Source organism: Astyanax mexicanus, chromosome 15 (assembly GCF_023375975.1).
Source record: "Astyanax mexicanus isolate ESR-SI-001 chromosome 15, AstMex3_surface, whole genome shotgun sequence".
Classification (NCBI taxonomy): Eukaryota; Metazoa; Chordata; class Actinopteri; order Characiformes; family Acestrorhamphidae; genus Astyanax; species Astyanax mexicanus.
In genome coordinates this window covers 16,165,200-16,179,820 of record NC_064422.1, presented here as the reverse complement: position 1 = coordinate 16,179,820, position 14,621 = coordinate 16,165,200, and the positions used below count along the sequence as shown (strand labels likewise).

The 14,621-nt window shown below is 37.7% G+C and overlaps 2 protein-coding genes across 3 annotated transcripts in view; both read right to left on the bottom strand.

Annotated features, from left to right (window-relative positions):
- LOC103044799 (disks large homolog 5) overlaps positions 1–3,799 on the bottom strand; it is a 55,475-nt gene extending 51,676 nt beyond the window's left edge. For both annotated transcript variants that reach the window (XM_049464505.1, XM_049464506.1), the window contains exon 1: positions 3,308–3,799. In XM_049464505.1, coding sequence (XP_049320462.1) covers positions 3,308–3,383 — 76 coding nt within the window. In that variant the 5' untranslated portion in view covers positions 3,384–3,799. The remainder of the gene's footprint in view (positions 1–3,307) is intronic.
- Positions 3,800–9,896: 6,097 nt separating this feature from the next.
- The window catches only part of anxa11b (annexin A11b), a 31,110-nt gene continuing 26,385 nt past the window's right edge, over positions 9,897–14,621 (bottom strand). The window contains exon 15 of the mRNA XM_022686657.2: positions 9,897–11,672. Within this exon, the coding sequence (XP_022542378.2) occupies positions 11,613–11,672 (60 nt within the window). The 3' untranslated portion in view covers positions 9,897–11,612. The remainder of the gene's footprint in view (positions 11,673–14,621) is intronic.

Here is a 14,621-nt window from a genome sequence, read left to right as displayed (position 1 = left end):
TTTTTAGCAAAAGAAAAATTCACACTGTTCTCATTTTCTATTATATATCTAATAGAGACAGATTATATCTGTTCAGTATCATTTATTTTACTTTAATCCTGGATGGGGAGGGCGATATGGCCCTAAAATAATATCACAATATTTTATGATATTTTTGTGATAGCGATAAACACTGAATTAAAAAAATTATTTCAAGAATATACTATTGCAACTGAAAAATGAAAATTAAATTTGATTTATTGCATATGATATGCTATGGCACAAACCTAACTGACATAAATTTTTTTTTTTTTAAAATACAAGAATTTTATCAGATTTGTAACAGAAGAAGTCAATGATCCAGAGTGTCATGATACTAATAATGCTCCCCAAACATCTCCATATATCCAGGATTAAAGTAAAATAAATGATACTGGACAGATATAATCTGTCTCTAGTAGATATATAATGGGAAATGAGAACAGTTTGAATTATTCTTTTGCTAAAAAAAGTAGTACCCGATGTGATAATTAGGGGTGGGTGATATGGAATGATATTTCAGGGTATAATATCAATCACGATATTCAAAAATTTGGGCGATATTATTGCGTACGATACGATATGGCGCACCCCTAACGAAGCAAATGTTTAATTGGATGAAGTGTAGAATAGCTTGAATAAAAATTACTGCAATTGAATAATTGGAGTCAGGGCTAGACGATATTATAAAACAAATGAATCTTGATATTAGGGCTTGGGTATCAAATATCAGCCTTAAAGAATAAACATGCAAGCAACAGTGTGAAATACTCATCTCCTAACGGCAAAAGAGCTAGCACTTAGGGCGGTTAGAAGGTAATGCCAAAACTGCTCCAGCAGTGCTAGCCAGGCCGACATTGCTCACCTCTAAGGCTCACTGAATTATAAGGTGCACTGAAGATTTTTGGGAAAATTAAATCATCTTAAAGTGTGAAAAATACGTTAAGCGTATTTAAGCAGCTTCCAAATCACACACTGCTGTAAACACAAACGATCAACACATCTGCCTCGACTGCAGGGTGGAGATCTCCAGTCCTGGAGCACCGGAGTTCTCACAGTTTGGTGATTCTCCAGTTGAAGCACATCTGATTCAACTCACTAGATAATTAGCAGGGTTAGCTGTGTGCTAGAGCAGGATCATCAGCAAACTGGACAAACTGGACTCCAGTACAGAGTTCCCCACCCAGATCCACACACTGCACATCAGCAAGATAATATACACTGGTCCAGTTACTCCTTTCACAGGACACCAGTCCAGTTTCCACCAATCAGCATTCTGTAGACATCTGAGCTCCAGATTCACCTTCATCAGAACCTTTGACTCTCTTCCTATTATGGTAAATGATTATATATATATATATATATATATATATTTTTTTTTTTGTAACTATGTAACTGCAAAATTATTGATAGAAAATGGCTTTTATACCATATTATAACGTAATTAGCTTATTATAGTGTGACAGAACATAGTTGTTAATTGCTTATTATTATAAGTAGCATGTATTATTAGTATCATACATTAACTCAGTACTTTTATAAATACTATAGTATCATAACAGAACATTTCTGCTTTTTATATTCTAAATTAATATTATTATATTTCTACAGAAAACAGTATAAGCACATTAGAGTTTTAGAAATATCTTATTACAACATATAACAAAATAGTTTGATAATACTGAAACTCTCATCATTTATTATAATATTATAAATAGTTTGTTATATTTATCATATTATTTATAGAATTCCATGTATTTGTTTAGTTCAATATATGTATTTCAGTTTACTGTGTTACATGTATGGACCATGTTAGTGTATTAGTGCACTTATCCCTGACATATTATGATATACAGTACAAAAGCCAGGCTAGCTAGTACACACCCGCAAAACATGGTAGCTTCACACAGACGTACTTACTGTATGAATTTAGCTGAGATCAAAGAAGTAGCTTTATGTTCAGGAATGTTGAGGTTGGATGTTCCAAGTTGTTGAAGCTACAGCAGGAGAAACTCAAATTCTATGTAGCTATATTATAAAGAAATTTATTTAAAAATACGTAGTAAACATAGAAATAAACGCAGTGTGTTCTCTGAAAATCTTATAGCACTTCATGCTTCCCACTACTGAGAACTTTCATGAAGATGCAGATTTTATTTTGCAGCAGGAATTAGCAAACTGTCAACACCAGAAAAAGTTGTAATTTTGTTCTAATTTTCTGAGACACTGATTTTTGGGTTTTCTTTGTCTGTAAGCAAAAATAATCAACAATGAAAATAGATCACTCTGTGTGTAATACATCTATAAAATATAGGAGTTTCCCATTTTTAACTGAATTACTGAACTAAAGTAATTCACTTTTCAATGATATTCAAATTTTTGGAGATGCACAAGTATATGCATATATGTTTGTACGTAGGTATGTATGTAACTATGTAATATAAATCTATGTAAGTATATACAGCTCTGGAAAGAAATGAGACCACGTACATTGATTTTACCAAATTGAAAACCTCTGGAATATAACCAAGAGGAAGATGGATGATCATAACCCATCAAACCAAGCTGAACTGCTTAATTTTTTGCACCAGGAGTGAAGGCAAAAAGTTGATCCAAAAGCAGAGTGTAAGGAGAACATGCCAAGATACATGAAAACTGTGATTAAAAAAAGTTATTCCACCAAATATTGATTTCTGAACTCTTAAAACTTTATGAATTTGAACTTGTTTTCTTTGCATTATTTGAGGTCTGAAAGCTCTGCATCTTTTTTTGTTATTGCAGCCATTTCTCATTTTCTAAAAAAATAAATGCTGTAAATGACAATATTTTTATTTGGAATTTGGGAGAAATGTTTTCCGTAGTTTATAGAATAAAACAACAATGTTAATTTTACTCAAACATATATCTATAAATAGAAAAAGATTTTTCCAGAACTGTATATATGGATATATGTACACATGCAGTTACACACACTGAACACACAATAGCAGTTACGTGTTTGAACACAATGTTATTGCTTTCTACTATGGAAAAAATGAATTCTATAGAAATAAAAAGTCTTAGTGTAACTGAACTCACTGAAAGGCTGTGTTAAGAAAGTGTTAACCTAAGAAAACAACAAGCCACTGTCCAAATACGTATTTGTATTATGTACCAGTTCTACAACAGGATGAACTCAATACATACATACTTTATATGAACTTTAACGAACTTTTCTCCTAATTGAGTAATGACTGCATTATATTAAGACTGTTATTGGACTCAGAGTGTTGTTAACCCTTCTCCTCACCTCTATCCACGACCTGCTCTCCCTCCACCAGCCTGTGGTTCCACTCCTCCATCAGCTCCTTCTGTTTCTGATCCATATCTCCTCCAGTCTCGCCGCTCCTCGCTTCAGCCCCAAACCCTTCTCCTCCTCCTCCTCCAGAAGCTTCCTTCACCAGAGTCTAGAACACACACTGAAGCCTGGAGACCCAGAGCCCAGCAGCAGCTCTCCATCTCACAGTTCCACCAACTCCAGAGGCCATGTTTGTTCCCCAGCACTGCGCCGTATAGAAAGAAACACACGGCCGCGAAACTTCACCAAACCTTCACATTTTACCGCTTTTCCTTCTCAAAACTCCTCCCAAATCCTCCATGAAATTCTAAAGCTGCTCCCGGCGCGAAAACAGCCCCGAAAACACCGAGTTTTAACACTTTTTACACTAAACTCCCCGCACTCTCCCAAGTGTTGCCCTGAAAGCCTGTGGGCGCTCCGCCATGTCTCAGCCAATCACGGGCCAGAACCGACCGCCAATCAAAACACGGAGCCGTGACCAAGTTAGAGAAAAGGAGGCGGGACTTCGGAGTAAGCGACACATATGGGCAAAATAGGCGGAGCGAGAGATGGTTTAAAAAACTTTTAATAACATTTAAACGATTTATTTTCCGAATATGTATTTATTTTTACATTAACTCAGCATAACTATTTATTATTTTTTTTAGTTGTAGTAATTGTTTGAATAAAAGTTTCAAAAAAGAAGTAAAAATAAACATTTTATAATATAAAATATAAGAATTTATATATATATATATATATATATATATATATATATATATATATATATATATATATATATATATATATAAAAATTTTGCTATCCTACAGATTTCTTGTGTTTTTGCTTTTTTAATTATTAAACAAACTTCAAAACCAGACAAAAATAACCTGATTAAATATAAAATGCACTTTTTAAATTATGATTTTATTTATTAATGGAAAAAAACAATCATGTGTGAAAAGGTGTTTGACCCCTATAAATTAACTGTGATTCTTATTTTTTTTTTTTTTGAGTCTTCAACTTTACTACTAACCACAACCAGACTTAATTACTCTCAGACCTGTAGAATCAAGAAATTATTTAAATAGAACTTGTCTGACAACATGAAGCAACTAAAAGATCTCAAAAAACAACACATTATGAAGAAATTCAAAAACAGATCAGAAAACAAAGTCATTGACTATCTGTCAGTCTGGAAAAGGCTAAAAAGTATTTTCTAAAGTCTTGGGAACCACAGTGCGAGCTATTATTCACAAACGGAGAAAACACGTAACACCTGTAAACCTTACCAGAAGTGGCCGGCCGACCGAAATTACTCCAAAAGGGCATGGACAACTCATTTAGGAGGTCACAAAATAATCCAGAACAACATTTAAAGAACTGCAGGTCTCACTTTGCCTCAGTTATGGTCAGTGTTAATGATTCAATAAGTAGAAAGAGACTGGTTGAAAATGGTATCCATGGGAGAATTCCTGACGCGACAAAAGTGGAACTTTTGTGTCCTGTTACATGTGGTGTAAAACAGACACATAATATTAGAAAAAGAACGTCATTCTGAATGTAAAACATGGTGGTAGTGTGATGGTCTGGGGCTGCTTTACTGCTTCAGGGTCTGGACAACTTGCTGTAATAGATGGAACCTGGAATTCTGCTGTTTACCAGCCAATCCTGAAGGAGAATAACCGGTCATCTGTTCATGACCTCAAGCTCTGGCGTACTTGGGTTGTGCACCAGGACAATGACCCAAAATACACAAACATGTCCACCTCTAAATGGCTTAAAAAACTGAGTGAAAATTTTGGAGTGGCCTATTCAAATTCTGATTGAGATGCTGTGGCACGGTCTGAAACAGGAAGTTTATCTCGAAAACCCTCCAATGTATCTGAATTAAAAATTCTGTAAAGAAGACTGGAACAAAATTCCTCCACAGAGACTCGCTGCCAGTTGTCGGTAAAGCTTTATTGCAGTTGTTGCTGCCAAGGGTGACACAACCAAGTTATTAGATTTAGGAGGCAAACTCTTTTTCACACAGGGCTAGATTGGATAGTTTTTTTCTTTAATAATTAAAATTATCATTTAAAAATGCTTTTTTTAATTTAATCAGTTTATCTTTGTCTGATATTAAAGAAAAATATACAAAAAGTACAACAAAAAAGCAAAAATTAAGAAATCTGTGGTGGGCAAATAATTTTGCACACCACATATACATATAAAATATGTACTTTATATAAATATATAAATATTTATATAAATGATGGGGTCGGCTGAGACTGACCCACCACCCAAATAATACCAGGTCTGTGGTGGTCCTGAGGGGACCAGGAAGGTGAAAGGGTGAAAGGAAGACAATAAAGGATAAGTAACATTAAGTATATATAGTCAGTGTTCAGTGAAGGTCTACCAGTAATTAACTTTATTATAATACTAAACCCAAAAAAAAAACATAAAGTCAGTGTTCAGTGAGAGTGTCTACCTGCAAATTACTCTATATAACATTAGAATACTAAACCCAAATAAACATAAAGTCAGTGAGAGTGTCTACCTGTAATTAACTCTATTTAACAGATTGTTGTTGGATGGAAATTGGGAATTCTGGTCCTGCACTAGGAGGGGGTGGTTAAGGATGAATCACAACACAGGATTCAGGGTTGTGCATTTTTCATACGTAGCAGCGTCACAGTTTGTTATTATTCTGCTCTATAAAATTCACAAACACCTCCCCCAACACACACACACACACACACATTTATTTTGCACGAATCAGAACACAGCTCAACAAATCAGCGCCCACAGGAGAGATGTGTGTGCATGTGTGTGTTCATATAGGGCAAGTTTTACATGAGTGATCTCTGTTCATACAGTGTGAAATCCAAAACACACACACACACACACCTACAATTACATTTAAAAAACTGCATTTTATGTATATATATATATATATATATATATATATATATATATATATATATATATATATATATATATATATATATATATATATATATATATATATATATATTAGAATACTAAACCCAATATATATATATATATATATATATATATATATATATATATACACACACACATATACACACATATATGCAGTTTTTTATTATGAGGGGAGAAAATGACCCTGTTTTAAAAAAGTGTTTGGCCCTAAACCTAATAACTGGTTGTTCCACCCTTAGCAGCAACAACTGCAATCCAGCGTTTGCAGTAACTTGCAATGAGTCTTTTACAGCGTTGTGGATTATTTTTGGCTCCACTTTTCTTTAAAGAATTGTTGTAATTCTGTAAATAAGGGTTTTCGAGCATGAACCACCTTTTGAAGATCATACCACAGCATCTCAATACAATTCAGATCAGAACTTTGTTTTTCTTCAACCATTCAGAGGTGGACTTACTGGTGTGTTTTGGGTCATTGTCCTGCTGCAGAACCCAAATTCATTTCAGCTTGAGGTCACGAACAGATGGCCAAACATTCTCCTTCAGGACTTTGTGGTAAACAGTGGAAGTCATGGTTCCATTTATCACAGCAAGTCTCGCAGGTCCTGAAGCAGCAAAAGAGCTCCAGACCATCACACTACCAACACCATGTTTTACTGTAGGTAGGATGTTCTTTTTCTGAAATGTGGTGTTACTTTTAGGGCAGATATACTGGGCCGCACACCTTCCAAAAAGTTCAACTTTTGTCTCGTCAGTGCACAGAGTATTTTCCCAAATATCTTGGGGATCATCAAGATGTTTTCTGGCAAATTTGAGATGTTCTTTTTGCTCAGCAGTGGTTTTCGTCTTGGCACTCTGCCATGCAGTCCATGTTTGCCCAGTCTCTTTCCTATGGTGGAGTCATGAATACTGATCTTAACTGAGGCAAATGAGACCTGTAGTTCTTTGAAAGTAGTTGTGGGGTCTTTTGTGACCTCTTGGATGAGTAATCACTGCACTCTTGGGGTAGTTTTGGTTGGCCAGCCAATCCTGGGAAGGTTCACCACTCTTTTATGTTTTCAGCATTTGTGGATAATGGCTCTCACTGTGGTTGGCTGGAGCCCCCCAAAAAATAGAAAAGGCTTATAACCTTTTCCAGACTGATAGATCTCAATTCCTTTCTCATCTGTTCCTAAATTTCACTGGATATTGGCATGATGTTTAGCTTTTGAGTATCTTTTTGTCTACTTCGCTTTTTCAGGCAGGTCCTGTTTAGGTGATTTCTTAATTGATAACTATGATAAACCACGGCCATGTAGGTCCGGTTAGATTTTTTCTCCCTCAATCAAATAATAAAATAAAAACCTTAATTTAAAAGCTACCCAGCTACCTCCCTAAAATATTTTTTTTTCAAGGTTGGGATCAATTAATATATTAATTTATATTTTAAAACAGATATAATCAATCATTTATTGGGAGTTCAGATCTAATGAACATGCTAATGCTAACACTAACCCAAATACTGCATCAGTGTCAATCAATACTCAGACACTATTGATCAGAGCCAGGGCAGACGGACTCAGACAGTGAGCCTGATGCTCCAGTTTTACTACAGAAATATGTATACTATTAAAACAAATAAATACACACACACACACTTCTACACTTCTGCTCATGCAAGGATTTTCCCCTCTACAATTTCTTTTATTGTTGCATTTTTGTCCTACTGATATTTTTCTGATTATTCAATAAACTTTAATATTAAATGAAGATAACCTGAGTAAATATAAAAATCATTTTTAAATGATCATTTTATTTATTAAAGGAAAAATAACTATTCAAACCAATCTACTCCTGTGTGAAAAAGTGTTTACCCACTAAACCTAAAAACTTGGTTGTGCCACTCTTAAGAGTTTTTTTTATTTTTATTTTCTTTCACATAAACATCCTGTTTGCTAAGTGCGGACCACGCCTAAAGAAGTAGAGAAAGAAGAAGGAAAAAGGGGAGGGAACTCAGGGAAATTTGGGCTGGAGTTCTGAACTGCGTGCTTGAAGAAGCGTGCAGTTATATCCCCCCCTTTTTATTTGATGAGAAGTGGAAGAGTAGAAAAAGGGGGTTGTTGGGGAGGAGGTGGGTTGCGAACTTTCGTCACGAGAGATAGTTAGTTAGGGGAGGTATTTATAGGACGGTTGATTGATACGGGGTGGAGTTAGAACGTAGAGTTCGGGCGTGGTCCTTCTCCCAAACTTTTGTTATTACATAACATCATTTTAAGATCAGCCACAGCATCTCAATCAAACTTTGACTAGGCCACTCCAAAACCCCTTGCTTTGTGTTTGTTTTAAAGTCTTTCAGAGGTGGACTTGCTTGTGTGCTTCAGATCATTGTTCTGCTGCTGCAAAAAACGCACATTCCAAAAGGTTCTACTTTTGTCTTGTCAGTTTAAATAATATTTACCCAAAGTCCTGGGGATCAACAAGATTTTTTGGCAAATGTGAAAGTTGTTGTTCTTTTTGGTCAGCAGTAGTTTTTGCCTTGGAACTCTCCCATGCATACAATTTTCTTCTTTAAATGGTGTTCTGGGTTCTTTTGTGACCTCCTGGATGAGTTGTTCATGCCCTTTTGGAATAATCTTGGTTGCACAGCGATTACTGGGAAGGTTCACTACTGTTCCATGTTTTCTCCATTTGTGAATAATAGCTCTGACTGTGGTCTGCTGGAGTCCTAAAGCTTTAGAAATGACTTTTTAACCTTTTCCAGACTGATAGAGGTCATAGATGTTGCATTTTAAGATCTTTTAGCTGCTTCACGTTGTCAGACAGGTTCTATTTAAGTGATTTCTTGATCCTACAGGTCTGGCAGAAATCAGGCCTGGTTGTGGTTAGTAGGGAAATCGATTTTCTCTTTTTACCTTAATAAATGAAATCATCATTTAAAAAGTGCTTTTTATATTTATATGTTTTCTGATATTAAAGTTAAAATCTGAAAAAAGGTAAAAATGACAAAAATGCAAAAAACAAAGGACATTTGGAGGGGGGCAAATCCTTCTTTGTGCCACTGTGTGTTAAATGTGCAGAAAATGTTATTTTAATATTTACATATTTGTTTTATTCCCTGCTTTTCACTCAAACATACTGTTTTATCAAGGTTATTAAAACAAGTTTATCCTGATTTAAAGTCAAGATATTGGACAATACATGTTTTGACTCCCATCCAGCGCCATCCTCGACTCCCCAACTCACCCTCGAATTATTGGTTGGAGCTCCATCATAACAGAGAACACAGTTCCACTGCTCCACAGCTCAATACTGGGGATTTATACCCCTCTATCCCACACCGGAGAGTCCTATTCTATTGGAAGTTTCTCCCCTCAGGGATCAGACAAGCTGTGTTTGTGCATTTGGGGAGTTGAGGATGAGAGTGAGATGATGCTTATTCAAAATCCTGACCTCACTAATGCTTCTCTTGTTGCTGAATGCAGTCAAATCCACACTCCAATGCTGGAACACATCATGCACAAATCCCTACCTGGTCAGTAAAGACAGTTACTCCAACAAAAGCAGGACATGATACACCATACAGTACAAGAGAACACAGAAGTGTAACAGTCAATGAAGGAGTCTGTCACAGCGTTTAAGAGCGAAGAGGTTTTATTCTTCCTCACTCTCGAAACTCTTCTTCATCAGAGCCAGGTGAAAGAACACACACATACACACACACACACACAGAATTAGTACACAACCCGCTGCTTTAAGTTAACAGTGTGCAGAGCAGAGTACAGAACTACACCAGCAGGGGGCGCACACAGTGGTTATTACAGCCCTGAGACTGAGAATGAGACGGGCCTGGGAACAGAGAAGCTGGGCTGCCCTCTATTGGACAAACCAGCTACACCCCAGCAGTTCACTTAGGAAAAGAAGAATAAGCAAGTCTGAAACCAGTATCAAAATATTAATCAGTGTTATTAATTAGAAATCAATTAGTGGAATGAATGCAGAATAAAATGGAAATATGAACAAAGAGACATGCTGGCACAGTGCCATTATCAAAGGCTTTGGATGGTCTGGTCTTGTAAAAAAAATGAATCGAAGGGTTTCCAATAAAGTGGCCAGTGAGCAGAGGTACAAGATAGGTGTTTACAATAAAGTGGCCAGTGAGTGATAGTACATGCTAAATGGTTCTAATAAAGTGAAAAAAAGAAAAGCTCTTACAATCAAGAGGTTTCCAATAAAGTGGCCCGTAAGTGGTAGCATAAAGTAGGGGTTATCAATAAAGTGGCCAATTGGTGGGACAAAAAAAAAAAAAGCAGGGGTTTCCAATAAAGTGGCCAGTAAGTCAAAACACAATACAAGGCTGTTCTATGAACTACTAAGATGATAAACAGTGATAGTACATAGTAGGTGTTTCTAATAAAGCGGCCAGTGAGAGGAACTGAAGGCAGGGGTTTCCAATAAAGTGGCCAGCGAGTCGACAAACTATACAAGGCTTTTATATGAACTCTTGATATGATAAGATTTGATAGTACGTACTTGGTGTTTCTAATAAAGTGGCCGGTGATTGGTATAATAAGCTACGGGTTTACGATAAAGTGGCCAGGAAGTGGTAGCCTAAGGTAGGGGTTTCCAATAAAGTGGCCAGTGAGTGGTATAATAAGGTACTGGTTTCCGTTAAAGTGGCCAGAAAGTGGTAGTTTAAGGTATGGGTTTCCAATAAAGTGGCCACCGAGTCGACAGAACTTACAATGCTTTTCTATAAACTGGTAAGATGATAAAAAGTGATGGTCCATAGTTGGTGTTTCTAATAAAGTGGCCAGTGAGATGAAACTCAAGGCAGGGGTTTCTAATAAAGTCACCAGAGAGTGTTGAAAGTACAAAAGAAAGGGTTTCCAATAAATTGGCCAGCAAGTGTACAGACAGCAGGAATGAACAGATAGTTAAACAAATGCAAAATGATACATATTTTTATGTCTTAAAAAACTCATATGAATGTCCTCTAAGTTTGATAAAGCAATTAAAAAGGTTGATTGCATACGTAAAATGGTCCATTTTTGGTTACAAGCTGATCTAACTGGATAGAAATATAAAAATGCAAAATACGCATACATGCACCACTGTGTGTGTATATATATATAATTTCTGCAATATCTGTATATAAATCTACATATATTTACCTATATCTATATTCATGCATTGTTATGCTAACAAAAAATTAAGGGCCACTATGGTAATAGGACGCTAATGCCCATGCTAATTTGGCACCAGTGCAGCTAAAGCTAATGCGGCCCATGGATATGTGGGTGAGAGGATGATTGGCAGGCATCTGATGGTCTGACTTCCTTCCTCACTCTCTCAGTCACTTCCTCCACACAGCTTCAGCAGCAGCTTCTTATAGTCTCCTGAAGTATCACTCTGTAGGCAGAAACACACACACACACACACACACACACACACACACACACACACACACACACACACACACACACATACTTTAGTGTCAATACTCAAACAGTATGCATGTGTAAGGTCAATCTAAATGATCCAAACGATTAAGGGTGTTTTTTTACACCAGCACTTTTTGGTCCAGTTAAAAAAAGGACTGGTTCCTTTGCACCCTTGGTACGGTTTGTTAGGGCAGATGTGAAAACAGTAAAATTACACTCAAGTAAAGACCAAAACAATTGTACTGAGATCTGAGAAAGCAGGTGGTCTCTGTCTGGTTGTAAGTAAACTCTGGAGCAGTTCGTTTGCAGTGAAAACTTGATCCAACTATCGAATAAATTCATTTGATCTGAGCGGAACTGCTGTTCAGGTGCATTTTAACCTGATTTATTATCCACATAATTATTACAGTTACTAAATAAATGTGCTCGTGTGGTTTGTTAAGTCGCATTTTGGTGAGTTTAGGTTTGTGCCTGTGTGAAAACAAACCAAACGCTCCAAGTAAACAAATGTCAACTGATTTAGACCTAAGAAACAAACTACAGGTGCGACAATGCAGATAAGTGTTACTAAAAGTGCGCAAATGGGTGTGCGTGTACGTGTGTTGGGGAATATTGTATTTTTTGCAGTACAAGTCGCACCGGATTATAAGGAACACTATCGATAAAGGTTTAACTTCTGTTCTATTTTCATACATAAGGCCCATCGGATTATAAGGCGCATTTTATGAGACATGAGTAACTAGTAGTAGGAACAGGGCAGTTGCCAAGAAAACAAAACAGTAATTCTTAAAAAAAATAAATAATAAAAAAAAACAATTCAGATGAGTCAGGAAAGTCAAATGAGCGCTGGATGTTAATTTATAACTGTTTATTTGGGTGAGTAAAGTGCTTGAGATTTACAGATTTCCACTTAAGCTGGAGCATTAGCATACACGGCTAATTGCTAGGGGTTAGTGGCTAATGCTACCAGACAGCGCTACACCGAGGAACCCTGAGTGTCCAGAGTGTAAGCCAGAGTAGGGGTGTGCCATATCGTTTTGTACACAATAATCGCCAACATTTTTGAATACCGTGAACAATATTATACCATAAAATATCGTTTTCCATTACATATCTACTAGAGATAGATTATATCTGTCAAGTATCATTTAATTTACTTTAATCATGAATATATGGAGATATATGGAGTGCATTATTATTAGTATCATGACATACTGGATCATTGACTTCTGTTACAGATCTAATAAAATGATAAAAGTCTTGTATTTTTTAATATCTCAGTTAAGGGTGTGCCATATCATGCCTTATTGTATGAAATAATAAAATTATAAATCCTCGCCCACACACAGCAAGTGTTTCCCAGGAATGTCTCCACTAGATTGCAAAACTCCTTTTTTCTGCGTGGCTGCCAATTGAGCATTTATTGGACCAACTGTAATGCCAGTTTCTGCAACCCACAATGAGCGCAGGCTGCGGGTCCAGATGGCATCAGCTCAAGAGTTCTGAAGACCTGTGCCAACGAGTTGTGCACTGTGACCCAGTACATTTTTAACCTGAGCTTGAGGCTAGGGAGGGTTCCACAGCTGTGGAAAACATCCTGGGTGGTACCAATTCCAAAGACCCCGCATCCAAAAGACCTCAACAGCTACAGGCCAGTGGCACTTACATCTCACCTGATGAAGACCCTGGAGAGACTGCTCCTCGTCCACCTTTGCCCCCTGGTGAATTCATCAATGGACCCACTTCAGTTTGCCTATCAACCTGGCATTGGAGTGGAAGATGCCATCATCCACCTGCTACACAGATCTCTGTCCCACCTGGAGAATGCTGGGAGTACTGTGAGAATCATGTTCTTTGATTTCTCCAGTGCTTTCAATACCATCCAACCCATGCTCCTGAAGGACAAGCTGGAGGTCACAGCATTGGACCATCACCTCACCACCTGGATTCTGGACTATCTTACTAACAGACCGCAGTATGTGAGGATGCAGGGCTGTCAGTCTGACATGGTCATCTGCAGCACGGGGGCTCCACAGGGAACAGTTCTTGCTCCTTTCTTGTTCACCCTCTACACTGCAGACTTCAAGTACAGCTCTGCCAGCTGCCACCTGCAATAGTTCTCAGACGACTCTGCTATCGTCGGACTCATCAGTGATGGAGATGACAAGGAGTACAGAGAACTGACGCAGGACTTTGTGAAATGGTGCCAGAGGAACTGCCTGCAGATCAACGCAGGAAAAACCAAAGAGCTGGTGGTGGACTTCCGCAGGACCAAACACTCTCCTCCGGTGCCTGTGAACATCCAGGGCTCGGATATTGAGATAGTGAGGTCCTACAAGTACCTAGGTGTCCACCTTAACAACAAGCTGGACTGGACTGACAACACGGCTGCTCTCTACAGGAAAGGTCAGAGCAGACTGCATCTCCTGAGGAGACTCCGGTCCTTTGGCATGCGGGGGACACTACTGCATCAGCATCTCCACCGCTGACAGGAAGAGACTGGACAGAATCATCAGGAAATCCAGCTCTGTCCTGGGGTGTCCTCTGGACCCAGTGGAGGTAGTGGGAAACAGGAGGATGAGGACTAAGCTTAACAACATGCTGAAGAACCTGTCCCATCCCATGCACCACTCTCTGACAGCACTGAGCAGCTCCTTCAGTACCCGGCTGCTGCACCCACGCTGTATGAAGGAGAGATACCGCAGGTCCTTCCTTCCACACGCCATCAGACTTTACAACACACCACGCTCCCAGTAAACACTAGTTTACTATCTCAGGACTTCATACAAACCTACATACTACTCAGTGTAGCTGTAATGCTTACCGTGTGCAATATCCATCTCACTACGAGTACTGTGATCATCATTTGTGCAATTTATTTAATGTGCAATATTTTTTTTTCACTTTTGTTTTTATC